Raw genomic sequence first — 21114 nt, forward strand, 5'->3', positions numbered from 1 at the left:
AGGTAAATGGGAAATGGAGGTGGTGTATTTGTTGCAATAGACAAGAAGCTCAAATCCTAGATAGAAATTGAAGTTGCATGTGAAATTGTTAGGATCCTTCTATTGCCCAAGACTCATTCCCAGATGTAATCGAAAACATTGGAGAAAACCTCAGTTCACTTATACCTAAGTTCCCTAATCATACTGTAATCTTCGGTGAACACTATAATTATCCAACAATTAATTGGGAAAATTACAGGTTTGTCATTGGAGGGTGTGATAAAACATCATGTGAAACTTTACTGAATGCCTTGTCTGAAAACTGCCTAGAAAGGTAGTTGGGAACCCTACTCATTATATATTGGATCTAATCACAACAAATCGACCTGACCTCTTTGAGGATGTACACATTGAAACTGGTATCAGTGACCATAAAGTGGTTGTGGCAGCAATGATTACCACAGTACAAAGGACAAATAAAACAAGCAGAAAGATATATTTTCATTAAACTAGATAAAAAATCAGTAGTATCATATCTCAGTGAGGAAACTGAAACTTTCAGCATAGGTCAGGAGCATGTAGGGGAACTCTGGCTCAAGTTTAAAAGATAAGTTGACCACATACTGGATAGATGTGTACCCAGTAGAACAGATCATAATGGGAGGGAACCACCATGGTATACATCACTGTAAAGAAACAGATTACTACGTAATAGGTGTAAAACAAAATATAGGGCCATGGAGAGGCTGAATGAAACACATTTGGCTATCATGAGAGCAATGCGTGATGCCTTCATTGGCCGCTGTAGCAGAATATTGTCAAGTGATCTTTCTCAGAAAACAATAACCTATCGAATAAAAAACTGTATCAGGCTCTTACAAAAAGGCACAGATCACACCCGTCTACAAGAAGTGTAGTAGAAGTGATCCACAAAACTACTGTCCAATATCCTTGACATCAGTTTGTTGTAGAAATCTGAAAACATATTCTGAGCTCAAACATAATGAAGTATCTTGAACGGAATGACCTCCTCAATGCCGACCAGCATGGCTTTTGAAAACATCTATCATGTGAAACCCAACTCGTACTTCTCTCACATGACATACTGAAAGCTTTATATCAGTGCATCCAGGTAGATGCAATATTTTTTGATTTCTGAAAAGCATTTGACTCAGTAGTGCACCTACACTCACTGTCAAAAGTACGATCATAAGGTGCTTCAAGTGAATTTTGTGGTTGGATTGATGACTTTTTGGTGGGGAGGACATAGCATGTTATCTCAGATGCAGAGTCATCCTAAGATGTAGAAGTAACTTCGGGTGTACCTCAGGGAAGTGTGTTGGGACCCTCACTGTTCAGATAATGCAGTTAACTGTAATGAAGTATTGTCAGAGAGAAACTGCATAAATATTGTCGTATCGTGATAAGATTTCAATGTGGTGCAGAGATTAGCAACTTGCTTTAAATCTTTAGAAATATAAAATTGTGCACTTCAGATAACGAAAATACTTAGTATCCTATGACTATAATATCAGTGAGTCAATGAATTGCCCAACTCATACAAACACTGGGGTGTAACCCTTTGTAGTGATATGAAATGGAATGATCACATAGGTTCAGTCATGGGTAAAGCAGGTGATAGACTTTGGTTCATTGGTAGAACTCTGGGAAAGTGCAATTGTTATACAAATGAGATTACTCTCAAATCACTCATTTGATTGGTTCTAGAGTATTGTTCTAGTATGTGGGACCTGTAACAGATTGGGCTAACAGGGTATATTGAATGTATACAGAGAAGGGGAGCACAAATGGTCACAGAGTGTCTCAGTGATACTGAAGGATCTGAACTGACAGGCTCTTGAAAATAGATGTAAACTATCCCAAGAAAGCCTGTTAACAATGTTTCAAGAACCAGCTTTAAAGGATGATTCTAGGGATATACTGCAACCCCCCTACGTATTCCTCACATACGGATCTTGAGGATATGATTAGAATAATTACTGCATGCACAGAGGCATTCAGTCAATCATTCTTCTCGTGCTGCATATGTGAATGGAACAGTAAGATACCCTAATAATTGATACAATAGGGATGCACCTTCTGCCATGCACCTCACGGTGGTTTGCAGAATATAGATGTAGATGTGTAGGTACATAAATAGATGTATATCTAAAAACAAAGATGATGTGACTTACCAAATGAAAGTGCTGGCAGGTCGACAGACACACAAACAAACACAAACATACACACAAAAAATTCAAGCTTTCGCAACAAACTGTTGCCTCATCAGGAAAGAGGGAAGGAGAGGGGAAGACGAAAGGAAGTGGGTTTTAGAGGAGAGGGTAAGGAGTCATTCCAATCCCGGGAGCGGAAAGACTTACCTTAGGGGGAAAAAAGGACAGGTATACACTCGCACACACGCACATATCCATCCACACATACAGACACAAGCAGACATATATGTCTGCTTGTGTCTGTATGTGTGGATGGATATGTGCGTGTGTGCGAGTGTATACCTGTCCTTTTTTCCCCCTAAGGTAAGTCTTTCCGCTCCCGGGATTGGAATGACTCCTTACCCTCTCCTCTAAAACCCACTTCCTTTCGTCTTCCCCTCTCCTTCCCTCTTTCCTGATGAGGCAACAGTTTGTTGCGAAAGCTTGAATTTTTTGTGTGTATGTTTGTGTTTGTTTGTGTGTCTGTCGACCTGCCAGCACTTTCATTTGGTAAGTCACATCATCTTTGTTTTTAGATATATATTTCCTGCGTGGAATGTTTCCCTCTATTATATACATAAATAGATGGAAAGACCCATTGCTGTTAGAGCACATTATTGGCAACAAATAATTGTAAATGGTTGTTGTTGTTTTTGTTGTGGCCTTCAGTACAGAGAGTGGCTTGATGCAGCTCTCCATGCTACTCCTGCATCCTGTGCAAGCCTCTTCATCTCCAAACAACTACTGCAATCAACATACTTCTGAATATTCTTGGTGTATTCACCTCTTGGTCTCCCTCCATGGTTTTTACACTCCACACTTCCCTCCAGAACTAAATTGCTGATCACTTGATGCCTTAGAACATGTCCTACCAACCAATCCCTTCTTCTAGTCAAGTCGTGCCACAGATTCCTCTCCTCCTCAGTTCTATTCAGTGCATCCTCATTAGTTATGTGATCTACCCATCTACTCTTCAGCATTCTTCTGTAGCACCACATTTTGAAAGCTTGTATTCTTTTCTTGTCTACACTGTTTATCATCCATGTTTCACTTCCATATGGGGTTACACTCCATACAAATACTTTCAGAAAAGACTTACTGACACTTAAATCCATACTCGAAGTTAACAAATTTATCTTCTTTAGAAACGTTTTCCTTGCTATAGCCAGTCTACATTTTAAAGCCTCTCTACTTTGACCATCATCAATTGCTTTGCTTCCCATATAGCAAAACTCATTTACTACTCTAAGTGTCTCATTTCCTAATCTAATTCCCTCAGCATCACCTGATTTAATTTGACTACATTCTATTATCCTTGTTTTGCTTTTGTTGGTGATCATCTTATATCCTCCTTTCAAGACTGTGTCCACTCCATTCAGCTGCTCTTGGAGTTCCTTTACTTTCTCTGACAGGGTTACAATGTCGTCCTATTTTTATTTCTTATCCGTGGATTTTAATTCCTACTCCAAATTTTTCTTTTGTTTCCTTTATTACTCCCTCAATATTCAGATTAAATAGCATTGGAGACAGGCTGCAACCATGCCTCAGTTCCTTCTCAACCTGTCATGTCCCTCGACTCTTACAACTTCCATCTGGTTTCTGTACAAATTGTAAATAACCTTTCGCTGCTGTATTTTACACCTGTCACCTTCAGAATTTGAATGAGAGTATTCCAGTCAACATTGTCAAAAGCTGTTTCTAAGTCTACAGATGCTAGAAACGTAGGTTTGCCTTTCCTAAACCTATCTTCTAAGATAAGCCAAAGGGACAGTATTGTCTCACATGTTCCACATTTCTACAGAATCCAAACTGATCTTCCCCGAAGTCAGCTTCTACCAGTTTTTCCATTCATCTGAAAATAATTATTGTTAGAATTTTGCAACCATAACTTATTAAATTGATAGTTTGTTAATTTTCACACCTGTCAACACCTGCTTTCTTTGGGACTGGAATTATTATATTCTTCTTGAAGTCTGAAGGTATTTTGCATGTCTCATACATTTTTTGTCATGACTGGCTCTCCCAAGGCTGTCAGTAGTTATAATGCAATGTTGTCTACTCCTGGGGCCTTGTTTCGACTTAGGTCTTTCAGTGCTCTGTCAAATACTTCACACAATATCATATCTCCCATTTCCTCTTCATCAACATCGTCTTCCATTTCCATAATATTGCCCTCAAGTACATTGCCTTGTATAGGCTCTCAATGTATTCCTTCCACCTTTTTGCTTTCACTTCTTTTCTTAGGATTGATTTTCCAGCTGAGCTCTTGATATTCATACTGGTGGTTCTCTTTTTTGCCATAAGTTTTTGTTTTTAATTTTCGTGTAGGCAGTATTTATCTTACCTCTAGTGGTATCTGGCTATACATCCTTACATTTGTCCTCTAGCCATCCTGCTTACTCGTTTCGCACTTCCTGTCGATCTAATTTTTGAGATGTTTGCATTCATTTTCTCCTGGTTCATTTACTGCATTTTTATATTTTCTTCTTTCATCAATTAAATTCAATATCTCTTCTGTCACCCAAGGATTTCTACTAGCCCTCGTCTTTTTACCTACTTGTTCCTCTTGTGACGTTTGCCTGCTTTATTTGTTCGTTGATAGTGTCGATGTAGTTGCACAATTTTGTTTCACAGTTCTTTACTTTCAGTTCACGACCCCCTATATTACACAGTTATACGACCAGTTCACTATTGGTTAACTGTTGATAAACCTCATCAATAATGTGCAGGCAGACATCGGCATACTGCTACATCAGTTTGCTGTTGAACATCTATGAGCAGTAAATACCTAACCACACATTTCACTATTTCTCAAATAAATCGAACAGACACTGTAATTGTTTTAACACATGGCCCGTTTATGTTAGACTAATTCCACTGTTCAGTTAATGCATTATTGTTATTCTAACTGATACAGACTTCATGTCTGAAAATAGGCCGTGGACTGACTGTCTCGAGACCAAAAATCGGGCCTTTACATATTCTCACAATAATAAACACTGAAACTATACAGTGTTCAATGTTTAATTTACAGAAATTACAGTTAAAACATAATGCATTCAATTAAGTGAATACATTGAAAAATGCCTTCTTTCTAACAGTTTCTTCTACCACAAAGGTGAAGTTGAATTATTTGTTTAAATAATGAAATTAACAGATTTAGTTATGCAAACAATACTATTGACAAACCTGGTAATTATTTTGGAATTAAGGGCTGGCTTTGCTAATATGCTTTCAAATGCACCCAAATAAATACTTAACGAGTGCTAGTGTTTTGTCTTCCAAATGTTTATAACATAATTTATATTTGTTTACAAGTCAGCAGTAGAATCTAAGCCACGAAACAATTACTGATTTCACCCTATAACAAAAGATATTGACTAGGAATAGTCAAAATAAATTAGAAAGTTGATTACATACACACAACTAGCACAAAAACAGATCTGGTGCTACAGTCTTTAAGGCTGAGGACCAACCTTTCTGTTTTATGGAAATGCAGATTATACTCATGTATGTTAAAGGTAATTAGACAAAATGAAAATAAAATAAATTTAAGGAGGTAGATGGCAAAACAAGAGAGGAAGTGAAGAGATCCCAGCTTGCTTTGTCGCTCTGCTGCCTTCACTATATCATCTCTCAAAGCTACCCATTCTTCTTACACTTTATTTCTTTCCCCTGTTCTTGTCAACCATTCCCTAATGCTCTCTCTGAAACTGTCTACGACACTCTGGTTCTTTCGGTTTATCCAAGTCCCATCCTTAAATTCCTACTTTTTTTGCAGTTTCTTCAGTTTGAACCTGCAGTTCATAACCAATAAATTGTGGTCAGAGTCCACATCTGCCCCTGGAAATGTCTTACAATTTAAAATCTGGTTCATATACCTCTGTCTTACCATTACATAATCTATCTGAAACCTTCCAGTGTCTCGAGGCCTCTTCCACATATACAACCTTCTCTCATGATTCTTAAACAAAGTGTTAACTATGATTTAGTTATGCTCTGTGCAAAATTCTACCAGGCGGATTCCTCTTTCATTCCTTACCTCCAGTCCACATTCACCTACTACTTTTCCTTCTCTTCCTTCTTCTACAATCAAATTCCAGTCCCCCTTGATTATTAAATAGTTGTCTCCCTTGACTATCTGAATAATTTCTTTTATCACATCGTACATTTCTTCAGTCTCTTCAGCATCTGTGGAGCTAGTTGGCATATAAACTTGTACTACTGTGATAGGTTTGGGCCTCGTGTCTATCTTGGCCACTATAATGCATTCACTATGCTGTTCGTAGTAGCTTATCTGCGATTCTAGTTTTTTATTCATTATTAAACATATTCCTGCAGTACTGTTATTTGATTTTGTAGTTATGACCCTGTATTCACCCGACCAGAAGTCTTGTTCCTCCTGCCACCAAATTTCACTAATTCCCACTGTATCTAACTTTAACCTCCATTTCCCTTTTTAAATTTTCTGATCTACCTGTCTGATTAAGGGATCTGACATTCCACGGTCCGATCCGTAGAGTGCCAGTTTTGTTTGTCCTAAGAACGACATCCTCCTGAGTAGTGCCCGCGTGGAGATCTGAATGGGGGACTGTTTTACCTCCAGAATATTTTATCCAAGAGGACGCCATCATCATTTAACCATACCATAAAGCTGTATGCTGTCGGGAAAAGTTACGAAATAAAAATAAATAAATAAATGGTAGCACCCATGAAATGTTCTAAACTAGAGTGACCACAAAAACTAGCTGTAAGAAAGTGCCAGACAGATTCATTATAAGAGTTTGTGGATAATGTTAATTCATCTATGAAAGAAATGGCTTTCAAAGCATCCGTTCAGTCAATCGTTGAGTATTGCTTTTTTTTCATACTGGAACCTTTACCAAGCAAAATTAATAGAGGAATTAGAGAATATCCACGGGAGCATGTTTCGTCATTGTTTCGTTTAGTAAACATGAGAGCTTGAGTTGCTGCCAAAGAAGTGTTTTATATAGTGGGGAGGTTGATTGGTAAATTTCCAAGAGTGTATGTTCTATGAAGAGTCAGCTGACATATTCCTTCTTCCTACATACATATTGCAAATTTGCCATGACTGAAGATTCAGAGACATTAACTTATGTAGAGGCTTACCAGCAGTAGCTTTCGTGCACCATTCACAACTGAAACACAAAAATGCGAAAATAATAGTGCAGCCAGAAGTACCTTCCACCTCACGACATAAGTTGTCTCCTTTGAGTGTAGATGTAGATGAAGAGAGCAGTAGTTTGCCCAGAGTCAGACCTTATAATCAGGCTTGTGTATGGTTTACATGGATTGGCTGTAACTGCATTCAGTTCTAATTTGCCTATTGGAAATGTTGGTAGTGTTTTAACATGATTTTTTTTTTTAGTGTTAAGAAACATGTAATTATTACACATTGATCATATGTTGCGTGCCTGGTATAAATACAGCTGTAGCTTTTGAAGTGTAAACAACATTAATCTTTTGGTAGAGTACAGGTTGTAGTGACATTGTAAAAATCCACCACATATTAATTAATGACCTATATGACACTTTGGAATCAACATATGTCCAGGATTGGAATTTTTTGGATTAAAAATTTACCTTGTTCTCAAATGGAGTTACTTAAAAATTGTGCACCGTATTCCACTATGTTGCTAGTAATTGTGAATCAGCTTGGTGCGGGTATTCTGTGTTGTATTCTTTATTAATGCTAGGATTTTTGTTTATGCGTATATGTAAATTAATTTCTCTGCCACAGTGTGTTTGCAGCATTTTGTATTCTTGTACTGCCAAACATGTGTTACTATTTTATGTAACATAGCTTTTCTGTTTTTCAGCCTTTCTCGGTACAAATTGAAATTCAGTCCAGATAAAATTGATACTATGATTGTGCAGGCAGTGTGTCTGTTAGATGACCTTGATAAGGAACTAAATAATTACGTAATGCGTACCCGTGAATGGTATGGATGGCACTTTCCAGAACTTGGAAAGATAATTACTGACAATGTTGCCTTTGTCAAAACCATCAAACTGATTGGTAAGTTTTCAGCCCCTTTTTTTATTCCTTGATAGTGTACTGAGACAAAAACTACCAGATGAAAATTGTGAGAGGTATGTTCTTAATGAAAACGATTAAAATGACTGGCGTTTTTCCCAATAATAAGCTTAGCTAGCCACTGACAATAGAAAATATGAAAATGTAATGAAGAGTGGGAGTTTTTATATTTGTCAGTTCAACAGTACAGAAAACGAGAGAGAACGAGAAACATGTACTCAAGCAATTGTATGCTCATCAAAACTTCCCCCTCCCTTATGATATGAACAGTGTTGTTTGTAACAGTAGTTCAAAGAAATTCCAGCACAATAAAATGCATTTACATTGTAATCTAGTTACTAGATTCATTACCAAAGGAAATTATTGTAATAGTGCAGCTGCTGGGAAGTTCTCTACATTACTTATTTTTCTAGGAATACATAAAGTTGGGCACCAAGTATAACAGTAGATGTTGAAGTCTTCTTGTGTGTAGTTAATAGTCATGTACTTGTCAACAGTTCATGGATGAATAACATAATACCAAATGCTCACTGTACAAATTTAACTCTTGATGCTCTTTTTGTTTTTCTTTTTACCAACCTCAAAATATCTCATAACTTTAAATTTATTCTGATTGTACTCTGACTGTGAGGAAAAGTTCACAGTAATCACATGATGATAAATTTGTTCAGGTACTGAGCTAAACTGTGTGTATGTTGTAATGCACTTCTCATGCCTTTCCAGCTCTGAAATTATCTTGTGTTTTCTTGTGTGTGCAGTCAGATACTCATGACTGATTGGCAGAAAATTTTGATGAGATGTGAGTGTCATTTGTTGCTTCTTGACATTGCTGATGGAGCTGCTGCTGCTGTGCTATAGGCTCTGAGCACAACCCTTTAGTCTTTCTGTAGTTTTGGCAACTACTCCATCTGCAGTCCATACCTCTTGCAGCTCATGAGTCACAGACATTTTGTATGAGCTACAAACCTGTTATAATATCTTTCACTTGCTGCTGGACCAACAGTTGGCATTCTATCCTTATCAGAATCACTCGTTTATGCACTAATATACAGTTCTTGGATTTGCTGGGTGATGACAAGACTAACACTCATAAAAATTGTAACTTTCTATTAGTTCAGCTTGCTGGGAAAGACAAATATAAGATTTTTGTGTGCACAACTTTGCTGTATTAGAGGATGTTAATATGTTGTAAGCTCCACCGGCCGGCCAGAGTGACTGAGCGGTTCTAGGTGCTACAGTCTGGAACCGCATGACCGCTACGGTCGCAGGTTCGAATCCTGCCTTGGGCATGGATTTGTGTGATGTCCTTAGGTTAGTTAGGTTTAAGTAGGGGACTGATGACCTCAGAAGTCAAGTCCCATAGTGCTCAGAGCCATTTGAACCATTAAGCTCCACCTCCAGTGTGGTAATGTATGAGATTCAACACCTCAGTGTGTTATATATAATGCTCAAAATATTGGTTGTCCATGGAGGGCAGTACGAGCCTAATGCAGAGTGCGAATTGTGGCCAAGGGGTGAGGGAATGTTCTTGTAATGAAACACTTGTTTTGGCTGATAGATTTTGACCAGGGTTAGAATATATGCAACTCATGAGCTGCTAAGTGTGAGGACTACAAATGGATCATTGCCAAGATAACCGAAAGGTGAAGGGTGGGAAAGGGAGTACACAAGGTATAGAGAAAGCAACAGCTCCCTCATTCAAATATATCAGATAATAATATACCGTATTTACTCGAATCTAAGCCGCACTCTTTTTCCGGTTTTTGTAATCCAAAAAACCGCCTGCGGCTTAGAATCGAGTGCAAAGTAAGCGGAAGTTCTGAAAAATGATGGTAGGTGCTGCCACAACTAACTTCTGCCGTCGAATATATGTAGCACTACACAGGCATGCTTTGCAGGCACAAAGATAAATACTGGCGCCAAAATCTCTGCGTCAGTAATAAATTTTAAAAAAAGTTGAAAGACGAGCTGTTTTCTCTGCCCCGAGTTTCAACCACTGCATTTTCATACATTATCCAACAAAGTAAATACAAATTTTGTATTGTTCATCTTTGAATGTAGCAGCATTTCAATGTACTACGAAAATCCGACTGACAAGACTGTTCAAGAAGTTTGTAAATATGGGAAACTCTACGTTCTAAATTTTTTCCTACCTGTGAGAAGAGATGGCTGCTAATAGGAACTTTTATGAATTGTGAATCACATGCAGTATTCGCTTCACCATAAGAATAATACGAATATAAACATTTTGTCATGTATTCTTTCGTGTTTGCAGCTATCTCATTTAAATCCTGCCTGCCTAATAAACTACGAAACTAGAGTGCGACAGCAGCAAATGCGGAAGAATACACATATCATGTCATTTTTATATTCGTATTATTCTTATGCCCAATACTGATAGTCAGAAATGAAGCACGGCAATTGACTATATTTTTAAATCTAAGATGACTCTAATTTCTGTGCAGAATTCGCCTCTGCGAAGATTTTCAAACGGAGAAAATTTTTCGATAAACTCTCATCCAGAACATCTTCTATCATACGCAGTCTATTATTTGGTTCTTGTTGATCATTATCAAAGAAAGCAGCAGTGTAAGTAACAACAAATAGCAGTCTCTTGCCATTGTTTCGCTAATGAGACGATTCCTCTCTCTTTTTTGTAAGTGGCGGTACCTTGCACAAAAGCAAGCCACATGGCGAGCGGCGACCAGCCGTAAACACTCATTATCAGAAAGCGACAAACAATGCATGACACAGTACAGTAATGCATTTTCAGCTTAGAGTGACGTAAACACCTGTAACAAAGAGAACAGCACTTATCAGATCGAAGAAAAATAAGCAATCAATTCAAACCAGATGAAGCACGTGAAAAAGGAAGGGTACCCATATAAATACGGACGGAGCGCCTGATGCGTAGCAATGGCTACCTGGTAAAGCTTAACTGCTAAGCTTATGACTCGAACCAAACTACTGTAGCTGTATCATCATTCATTTGACCTAAATTGTGTCTCATATTATAATGGACCAACTTTGTTTTGATTTGGAGGTGTGGCCTAAAACTTTCCTCTCCCCTTGAATTTCGAGTCTCAAATTTCAGGTGCGGTTTAGATTCGGGAAATTTTTTTTCCTTGATTTCGAGTCTCATTTTTAAGTAATTTGCATCTTGAGAGTACATGTTTAGTGATCAGTTATTTATTTTGAACATCCAGTTTCCAACTGTCCTGCAGTCAAATGTGGTTATAAGCAACCTTTGATTTTAAGTGCACGCTAAAAAAATTCCTGTGAACACTCCATGGCCATTTAATTCTGTTCATTGCGGTTTTATTCCGAACAAGTTAATCTCCTGTAAGATAGGGGGTGATGTGATTAATTTCCTTTTTTAATCTTAGGTTCACTATTGTTTTCATAAATAAGTTAAAGGTTAATGCTATCTCATGCAAACAACTGCTGATACATTCTCAGTTCATTCAAGGTTCTAAGAATGTACTCTTTCGTTTTGACAGTCGGTATCTTTGAACCAAAAAGTGAAGTGCAGCTATTATTCTTGTGTCCGTACCGTGAAATTGTTTTGTACTTATAATGAATGAATGGGAAACACTGCCTGAAAAAAAAAATGATGATGATGACCAGTATTGTTGTGCTTGTTCACATCAATGACTCAGTAATATCAACATCGCTAGAAGAACAATGGCTGTCAGTGTGTTAAGTATGATGATTGCACATGATGTCAAAATGTAGCTCCTTTTTGTGGGTGAACTTCACATTTCAAGTAGAAAGGTAAGTAGCATTTGAGAAGTGTTGGGGATGCAGACCATAATGGATATTTACAATAATATGAAAAGGACCATAATAGGTATTTACAATAATATAAAAAGGATAGATTGCCAAATACCGTATAGAGAATATGTTGAGTCACAGACTAGCACAACAAGAAGACTGCTGTACATTTGAGCTTTTGGCCAAAAGTCCTTTTCTGTAGTAGAAAACACACACACATTCACATGACTACACTCTCTCTGCTGGGGCCGGACTGATGGGAGAAGCAGTCTGTGGATGGTGGGTAAGGAGGAGGCTGAGATAGGGAGGGGAAGGGATAGAAGGGTAGGGGTGGAGGAAGGTGTAGTACTATTTGTGGAAATGTACAGGGACATGGTGGGTACAGGGTAGGGCTGCTGTGTTTAGTTGGGAAGGGGGGGGGAGAAATAGAGGAGGGGGAAAAGGCTAGTGGGTGCATTGGTGGAATAGGAGGCTGTGTAGTACTACAGGGTGAGGCAGCTAAGTCAAAATACCCATTGCATCTCCCCAACCATAATAGATACAAAGATGCTGTTTGGACAGTGAATTGCAGGGACAGGGGCTACTTGAATACATCACATTTCATGTTTGTACTATTTTTTTATTGCAGAGATATAAGGCCTTCTTTGGTTTTTTTAATTGGAACTCTACGTTAAATTTTAGCGTAACATAATGGGCTTAAAAAGACAGTTTCAAACATGTGTATATCATAACATTTAGGCGAATAGTTTTTGAGACACAGATATGTTCCCATATCGTATTTGTCCTTCGAAGTGGCGTTGTCCAATGCGACTTCTCGATAACACCGCAAGGTGACACACAAAGTAGCTGGAGGGAAGGGTATGAATGTGATTCTGGGGTAATGAGACATCGCATTTCCATCACAGTTTCTTGGAGCAGACATATACATCAACAAAGAAAAGTTAGATATGCTTCTAGTGTATGGTGAAAGCAGAAGAAATGCCATTACAGCAATAAAGCGACATGGAGAGCTGTATCCTGATTGTGAGCGTCCTACACGCCAGCTTCTTGCACGTATTTGCAAGAAACTACTTGAATCGGGATCATAGAATGCCATACAGAGGACAAGGCAGAAAACTGCAACTGGCGAGGTGCATGAAGAGGGCATTCTAGTAGTGTTGGTGCATAATGACCCTACTGTTTCGTCATGACGTATCGCTTCGGAATGTGATACAAGTCAGAGAAGTGTTCTTCGCATATTGCACCGGCATAGATTTCACCTGTTTCACCTCTCATTACATCAAGCACTCTCTGGTGTGGATTTCAAACGGGGCCAGGAAATTTGCCAGTTTGCTCTGCAGTGCTTAAAAGATGTTCCAAAGCTATTTCAGCAGGTGCTTTTTTACTGATGAAGCGACTTTCACCAATCATGGTAATGTGAATTTGTATAATATGCGTTTCTGGTCAATAGAGAACCCTCATTGGCTTCAACAGGTACAGCATCAGCAACTGTGGAGTGTTAATGTGTGGTGCAGCATCACTGGAAATGTCATTGTGGGGCCGTACGTCATTCCGAGTATACTAAATGGCAATAACTATGCACAGTTCCTGTGAACCATTCTGCCCATTCTGCTGGAAGAGGTACCACTAAGTACGTGTCTCTGCATGTGGCTCCAGCATGACGGCTGTCCTGGTCACTCTTCCAGTGTGGCTACAGAGCCGTTAAATGAAAAGTTCCTGGATTGTTGGATAAGATGACCTGCTCAAGTGAAATGGTCAGCCCGGTCTCCTGATCTGACCCCTCTTTATTTTTTTCTGTGGTTAGCAATCAAACATAAAGTGTATGCTTAAATACCAACTACGCCAGACGATATGAAGCAAAGTATCATCGAAGCGTGCGCTGATATCTCATGTGACACCCTCTCAGCCATTCACAAATCATTTGAACCGCTTTGCTGCAGAGGGGAAGTATTTTAGCATTTACATCTATATCTATACTCTGCAAGCCACCTGATGGTGTGTGTGGCGAAGGGTACCTTGAGTACTTCTATCGGTTCTCCCTTCTATTCTAGTCTCATATTGTTCGAGGAAAGAAAGATTGTTGATATGCCTCTAAGTGGGCTCTAATCTCTCTGATTTTATCTTCATGGTCTCTTCGCGAGATATACGTAGGAGGGAGCAATATACTGCTTGACTGCTGGGTGAAGGTATGTTCTCGAAACTTCAACAAAAGCCCGTACCGAGCTATTGAGCGTCTCTCTTGCAGAGTCTTCCTCTGAAGTCTATCTATCATCTCCGTAACATTTTCGTGATCACTAAATGATCCTGTAACGAAGCGTGCTGCTCTCCGTTGGATCTTCTCTATCTCTTCTATCAACCCTATCTGGTACGGATCCCACACCAGTGAGCAGTGGGCGAACAAGTGTACTGTAACCTACTTCCTTTGTTTTCGGACTGCATTTCCTTAGGATTCTTCCAATGAATCTTAGTCTGGCATCTGCTTTACCGACGATTAATTTTATATGGTCATTCCATTTTAGATCACTCCTAATACCTACTACCAGATAATTCATGGAATTAACTGCTTCCAGTTGCTGACCTGCTATATTGTAGCTAAATGATAAAGGATCTTTCTTTCTATGTATTCGCAGCACATTACACTTGTGTACATTGAGATTAAATTGCCATTCCCTGCACCATGCATCAATTCATTGCAGATCCTCCTGCATTTCAGTACAATTTTCCATTGTTATAACTTCTTGATATACTACAGCATCATTCGCCAAAAGCCTCAGTGAACTTCTGATGTTATCCACAAGGTCGTTTATATATATTGTGAATAGCAACGGTCCTACGACACTCCCCTGCGGCACACCTGAAATCACTCTTACTTTGGAAGACTTCTTTCTATTGAGAATGACATGCTGCGTTCTGTTGTCTAGGAACTCTTCAATCCAATCACACAATTTGTCTGATAGTCCATATGCTCTTACTCTGTTTATTAAACGACTGTGGGGAACTTTATCAAATGCCTTGCAGAAGTCAAGAAACACAGCATCTACCTGGGAACCCGTGCCTACGGCCCTCTGAGTCTCGTGGACGAATAGCGCAAGCTGGATTTCACACGATCATCTTTTTCAAAACCCATGGTGATTCCTACAGGGTATTTCTAGTCTCCAGAAAAGTCATTATACTCGAACATAACACGTGTTCCAAAATTCTACAACAGGTCGACGTTAGAGACATAGGACTATAGTTCTGCACATCTGTTCGACATCCCCTTGAAAACGGGGATGACCTGTGCCCTTTTCCAATCTTTTGGAATGCTATGCTCTTCTAGAGACCTACTTTACACCGCTGCAAGAAGGAGGGAGAGTTCCTTCGCGTACTCTGTGTAAAATTGAACTGGTATCCCATCAGGTCCAGCGGCCTTTCCTCTTTTGAGCGATTTTAATTGTTTTTCTATCCCTCTGTCATCTATTTCGATATCTACCATTTTGTCATCTGTGCGACAATCTAGAGAAGGAACTACAGTGCAGCCTTTCTCTGTGAAACAGCTTTGGAAAAAAACATTTAGTACTTTGGTCTTTAGTCTGTCATCCTCTGTTTCAGTACCATTTTGGTCACAGAGTGTCTGGACATTTTGTTTTGACCCACCTACCGCTTTGACATAAGGCCAAAATTTCTTAGGATTCTTTGCCAAGTCAGTACATAGAACTTTACTTTAGAATTCATTGAACGCCTCTCACATAGCCCTCCTGACACTACATAGCTTTGGCTATGTTTAGTTTGCTGTGAAGTTCCCTTTGCTTCCGTAGCAGTTTTCTAACTCAGTTGTTGTACCACGGTGGCTCTTTTCCATCTCTTACGATCGTGCTTGGCACATACTCATCTAATGCATGTTGTACGATGGTTTTGAACATTGTCCACTGATCCTCAACACTATCTGTACTTGAGATAAAACTTTTGTGTTGAGCTGTCAAGTACTCTGAAATCTGCTTTTTGTCACTTTTGCTAAACAAAAAAATCATCTTACCTTTTTTAATATTTCTATTTACAGCTGAAATCATTGATGCTGTAACCGCTTTGTGATCGCTGATTCCCTGTTCTGTGTTAACTGTTTCAAATAGTTCGGTTCTGTTTGTCACCAGAAGGTCAAATATGTTATCGCCTCGAGTTGGTTCTCTGTTTAACTGCTCAAGGTAGTTTTCAGATAATGCACTTTAAAAAATTTCACTGGATTCTTTGTCCGTGCCACCTGTTATACACATTTGAGTCTCCCAGTCTATATCTGGTAAATTAAAATCTCCACCTAGAACTATAACATGGTTGGGAAATCTTCTTGAAATATTTTCCAAATTCTCCTTCAGGTGTTCTGCCACAACAGCTGCTGAGCCAGGGGGCCTATGGAGAGAGCCAATTACCATGTTCGAGCTTGCTTTAACTGTGACCTTCACCCAAATTATTTCACATTTCAGATCCCTGTCAATTTCCTTTGATACTATTGCCCTTTTTATCTCTATAAAAATGCCTCCCCCTTCACTGTCCAGACTGTCTCTGCCATATACATTCCCATATGATTTTAGAATTTCATTACTGTTTACATCTGGTTTCAGGCAACTTTCCGTCCCTAGTACTTTGTGGGCATTGTGACCGTTTATTAATGAGAGCAGTTCTGGGACCTTTCTATAGATGCTCCTGCAGGTTGCTATTACCACATTAATATTGTCATTCCCTGTTGCGTTTTGCCTACTGCTACCTTGTTGCATCTCAGGAGGTGTCTTGTCGGGCCTAGGGAGGGAATTCTCTAACCTAAAAAACCCACATGTGCACTCCACATGTACTCTGCTACCTTTGTAGCCGCTTCCTGCGTGTAGTGCATGCCTGACCTATTCAGGGGGACCCTACATTTCTCCACCCGATAGCAGAGGTCGAGAAATTTGCACCCCAGATCTCCACAGAATCGTCTGAGCCTCTGGCTTAAGCCTTCCACTCTGTTTCAAACCAGAGGACCGCAATCGGTTCTGGGAATGACACTACAAATAGCTAGCTCAGATTCCACCCCACGAGCGACGCTTTCCGCCTTCACCAACTTCACCAACCGCCTGTATGAACTGAGGATGACCTCTGAACCCAGATGGCAGGAGTCATTGGTGCCGACATGAGCAACAATTTGCAGTCGGGTGCACCCAGTGCTCTCTAAGCCGCCGGCAGGGCCTCCTCCACATCTCGGATGAGAACCCCTGGCAAGCAGACAGAGTGAACACTGGCCTTCTTCCCCGACCTTTCCACTATTTCCCTAAGGGGCTCCATCACCCACCTAATGTTGGAGCTCCCAATCACTAATAAACCCCTCCCCCCGTGTGCCTGCTTGGACCTTGCTGAAGAAGCGGCCACATGTCCGCTCACAGGCAGAGCGGGTGATGCCACATGACCAGCCTCCACATTGACCCTCTGCCTTGTGCGGCGCGAACGCCCTTGAACCCGCCACTCCCCTTGGGGAGAGGGTGGCCCAACTGCGCCCGGTGCCCGTGAAGATATCTAGACAGCAGGGACCGTGGGTGAAGCATGTAACACCTGGGGTGTACCACGCTATGCACCAGACTCTCCACTGCCGCAACACTCCGAGGCAGTAGCCTGAAGACGGCCGACTGCAGCCATCAGCACATTCAGCTGTTTGCGAACAGTGGCCAATTCCTCCTGCGTCCGTACACAACAGTCACGCATCCTATCCATCCTAAGAAGTCAACAAATTACTGTAGAGAGTTAAGTAATCAACTTTTAGCTAGACTGATAATTCACTAAAGGTGACTGATAGCTGACTAAACTGTGGTTTCTAGACACTTCTTTTTGGAAACAATGAAAATAAGCACCAACTGTCTCTGGACTGTATTCAAAACAAACACACTCTCTATGGAACACTATTACTAGTACTCGAAAATTAAAGCTTCCTTAAAGCAAAAAAGCACGGAAAAAGAAGTGACAAGTAAGAAAAACACAGTTAATACTTATAGTACATGCTTCAGTAAAGTTTTGGATCATGTACAGTATGTATTTTTCATCTTTGTGTGTGTATTTGCTTCGAATTATGATCAGTTGTAAATATTTTCAAACAAAAAACAAATACATATGAAATAATTGTGACCAATAAGGGCCTCCTCATTTACATTTGTATTTCTGTTACTTTAAATACAGGGGCTACTCGATACATCTTGTAGTATTTTAATACTGTATGTTGTCTACGATTTTGGTATCACAGTTGTCAAATAACTGAATAATATTTGCGCGACATCATCAGTTAATTTTTGCGCAAAATATCACAGTATGTATTACTGTTGTCGAGTAAATGGGCTTGTTTGTTTAAGGACGGACTCGTGATGTTTACTATGAACTCTACACAACAGGAATTGCATTGGAAAACGCCACTTCGAAGGACGAACACGATACAAGTTCATATCTGTGTCTCAAAAACTATTTGCCCAAATATTATGATATACACATATTTGAAACCGTCTTTTTAAGCCCATGTTATGCTAAAATTTAACATAGGGTTCCATTCAAAAAAAAACCAAAGATGGCCTCATATCTCTGTGATAAAAAAAAAATAGCACAAACGTGAAATGTGATGTATTGAAGTAGCTCCTGTCCCTGAAATACACTGTTGAAACGGCATCTTTGTATCTATTACGGTTGGGGAGATGCAAGGGGTGTTATGACTTAGCTGCCTCATCCTGTATAGTGTGAGTCGGGTGGTGATAGGTAGGTGGTAAGTGAAGGATGGGGACTAGCAAAAGTGGAGGCCACGGGGGTTGGAAGGGTGCGAGTGGGGGTACTGGAACATAGGATATATTGCAGGGAGTGTTCCTGCCTGCACAATTCAGAAAAGCTGGTGCTGCTAGGAAGGATCCAGAGTGCACAGGCGGTGAAGCGTTCATTGAAGAGAAGCAGGCTGTGTTGGCAAGCATATTCAGCATCTGGGCAGTCCAACTTAGGTGGTAGTTGGAGAATGTTTGTGACAGGTATTGCATCAATGTCTATTGCAGGGATATGCGCCATGAGATGAGGGATTTGGAGTAGGGATGGACAAGGATATTGTGTAGGTTTGGTGGGTGGTCGAATACCACTGTGGGAGGGAGGGGGGAATCGTGGGTAGGATATTACTCATTTCAGGACACAATGAGATGTAGTCAAACCCTGGTGGAGAATGTTAATGTAGTTGGTCCAGTCCTGTGGGGTACTGAGTAGCAGGACGGGGGTTATGTCAGAGGTGGTAGGTGACTGGAGAGACAAAGCATGTGGTCTGTGGAGGCCTACACGACAGCCTTGGCGTATTTGGAGAAGGATTGCTCATCACTACAAATGTGATGGCCATGGATGGCAAAGTTGTGTATGGAAGGGACTTCTAGGCATGGAATGGATGGCAGCTGTTGGAGTTATTGCTGATGGTTGGTAGGTTTGATATGGATGGAGAACTGATGTAATTATCTTCGGGGATGAGGTCAACATTAAGGAAAGTGGTTTGTTGGATTAAGGAGAACCAGGTGAAGTGAATGGGGGAGTAGATGTTAAGGTTCTGGAGGAATGTGGATAGGGTGCCCTCACCTTTGATCAAAATCACAGAGATTTCATCATTGAATCTAAAACAGTTGAGGGGTTTGGGATTCTGCATGGTTAGGAAGGATTCCTCTGAGGGCCCATCTGTCAGAACCATCAAGAATCCCAAACCCTTCACCGGATTTAGATTCGTTGATAACATCCTTATGATCTGGACTGAGGGCGAGGACACCCTACCCACATTCTTCCAGAACCTCAACACCTTCTCCCCTTTCACTTCAAGTGGTTGCCCTCAACCTGACAAGCCAGCTTCCTTGATGTTAACCGGTACTGAAGGATGGCTACATCAGTACCTCTGTCCACATCGAACATAACAACTTTAGCAATAGCTCCATTTCAGCATCTGCCATCCATTCAGTACCAGGGAGTCCCTCCATGCACTACCTAGCCACCCATGGCCATCACATTTTTAGTGACAAACAGTCCATCTACAAACATACCAAGGGTATCACTGGTGCCTTCGCAGACTGACGTTACCCTCACAGCCTTGTACATAAACAAATCTCCCATACCTTGTCTCTCCAGTCACCTATCACTGCCCACATACCCACTGTCTGGACACATAGGAGCACTCCCTCATGCTTCATTGCCATCCAGGGTTGGAGCAACTGAATGACTTTCTCTGCCAGGTTTTCAACTACCTCTCACCATGTCGTGAAATGAAGGATATCCAAACCACTAACCCTCCCACTCCTCTGACAGTGGTATTACACAGGACTTGAACATAGCCCCCTCTCTCAAGTGCTTGCCTCATGGTTCTGCTCCCAGAAATAGAGCTAAATGCAAGACCTGTCCCATACATTCTCCAACCACGACCTACTCCAGTCTGGTCACAGGTATCTCCTATCCCATCAAAGGCAAGACTGTCTCTGAAAACAGTCATGTGATTTACAAGCTAAGCTGTAACCACTATGCTGCTTTCTGTGTGGGCATGACAACCAACAAGCCGTCTGTCCACATGAATGGCCAATGACAGACTATGGTCAAGAGACGTCTGGACCACCTGGTTGCTGAACATGTTGCCCAACACAGTGTGCTTCACTTTAACGACTGTTTAACAGCCGGTGCCATCTGGATCCTTTCTACTAACACCAACTTTTCCGAATTGTGCAGGTCGGAACTCTCCCTGCAATATATCCTATGTTCCCATAACCCCCTGGCCTTCGTCTTCACTAGTTCCTGTCCTTCACCTACCTCCTATATCCTGCTCCCACTCCTGCACTACACAGCCTTCTATTCCACCAATGCACCTACTAGTCTTTCTTTGCCTCCTCTACTCCTCTCCATGACTGGCCCCTCCCCTCCCCCATCATGCACAGTTGCTGTACGTAATCGACCTCAGCGGCGAGACAGTGGTTGTGTGTGTGTGTGTGTGTTAGTTGTGCCTGTGTAAATGTGATCATAACAGCACCGTCACAATGCCTTTGTCAGCTGCTAGGACAACTGTGTTATTTTCCTTGCAGAGGGCATGTATAACCTTAGTTCTGCTCCAGAGAT

General features: G+C 40.6%; 1 protein-coding gene across 1 annotated transcript in view; it reads left to right on the forward strand.

Annotated features, from left to right (window-relative positions):
- The window catches only part of LOC126481597 (nucleolar protein 58), a 76186-nt gene that overhangs the window by 6826 nt on the left and 48246 nt on the right, over positions 1 to 21114 (forward strand). The window contains exon 4 of the mRNA XM_050105463.1: positions 8033 to 8232. Within this exon, the coding sequence (XP_049961420.1) occupies positions 8033 to 8232 (200 nt within the window). The remainder of the gene's footprint in view (positions 1 to 8032; positions 8233 to 21114) is intronic.

This window comes from Schistocerca serialis, chromosome 5, assembly GCF_023864345.2.
Source record: "Schistocerca serialis cubense isolate TAMUIC-IGC-003099 chromosome 5, iqSchSeri2.2, whole genome shotgun sequence".
NCBI lineage: Eukaryota > Metazoa > Arthropoda > Insecta > Orthoptera > Acrididae > Schistocerca > Schistocerca serialis.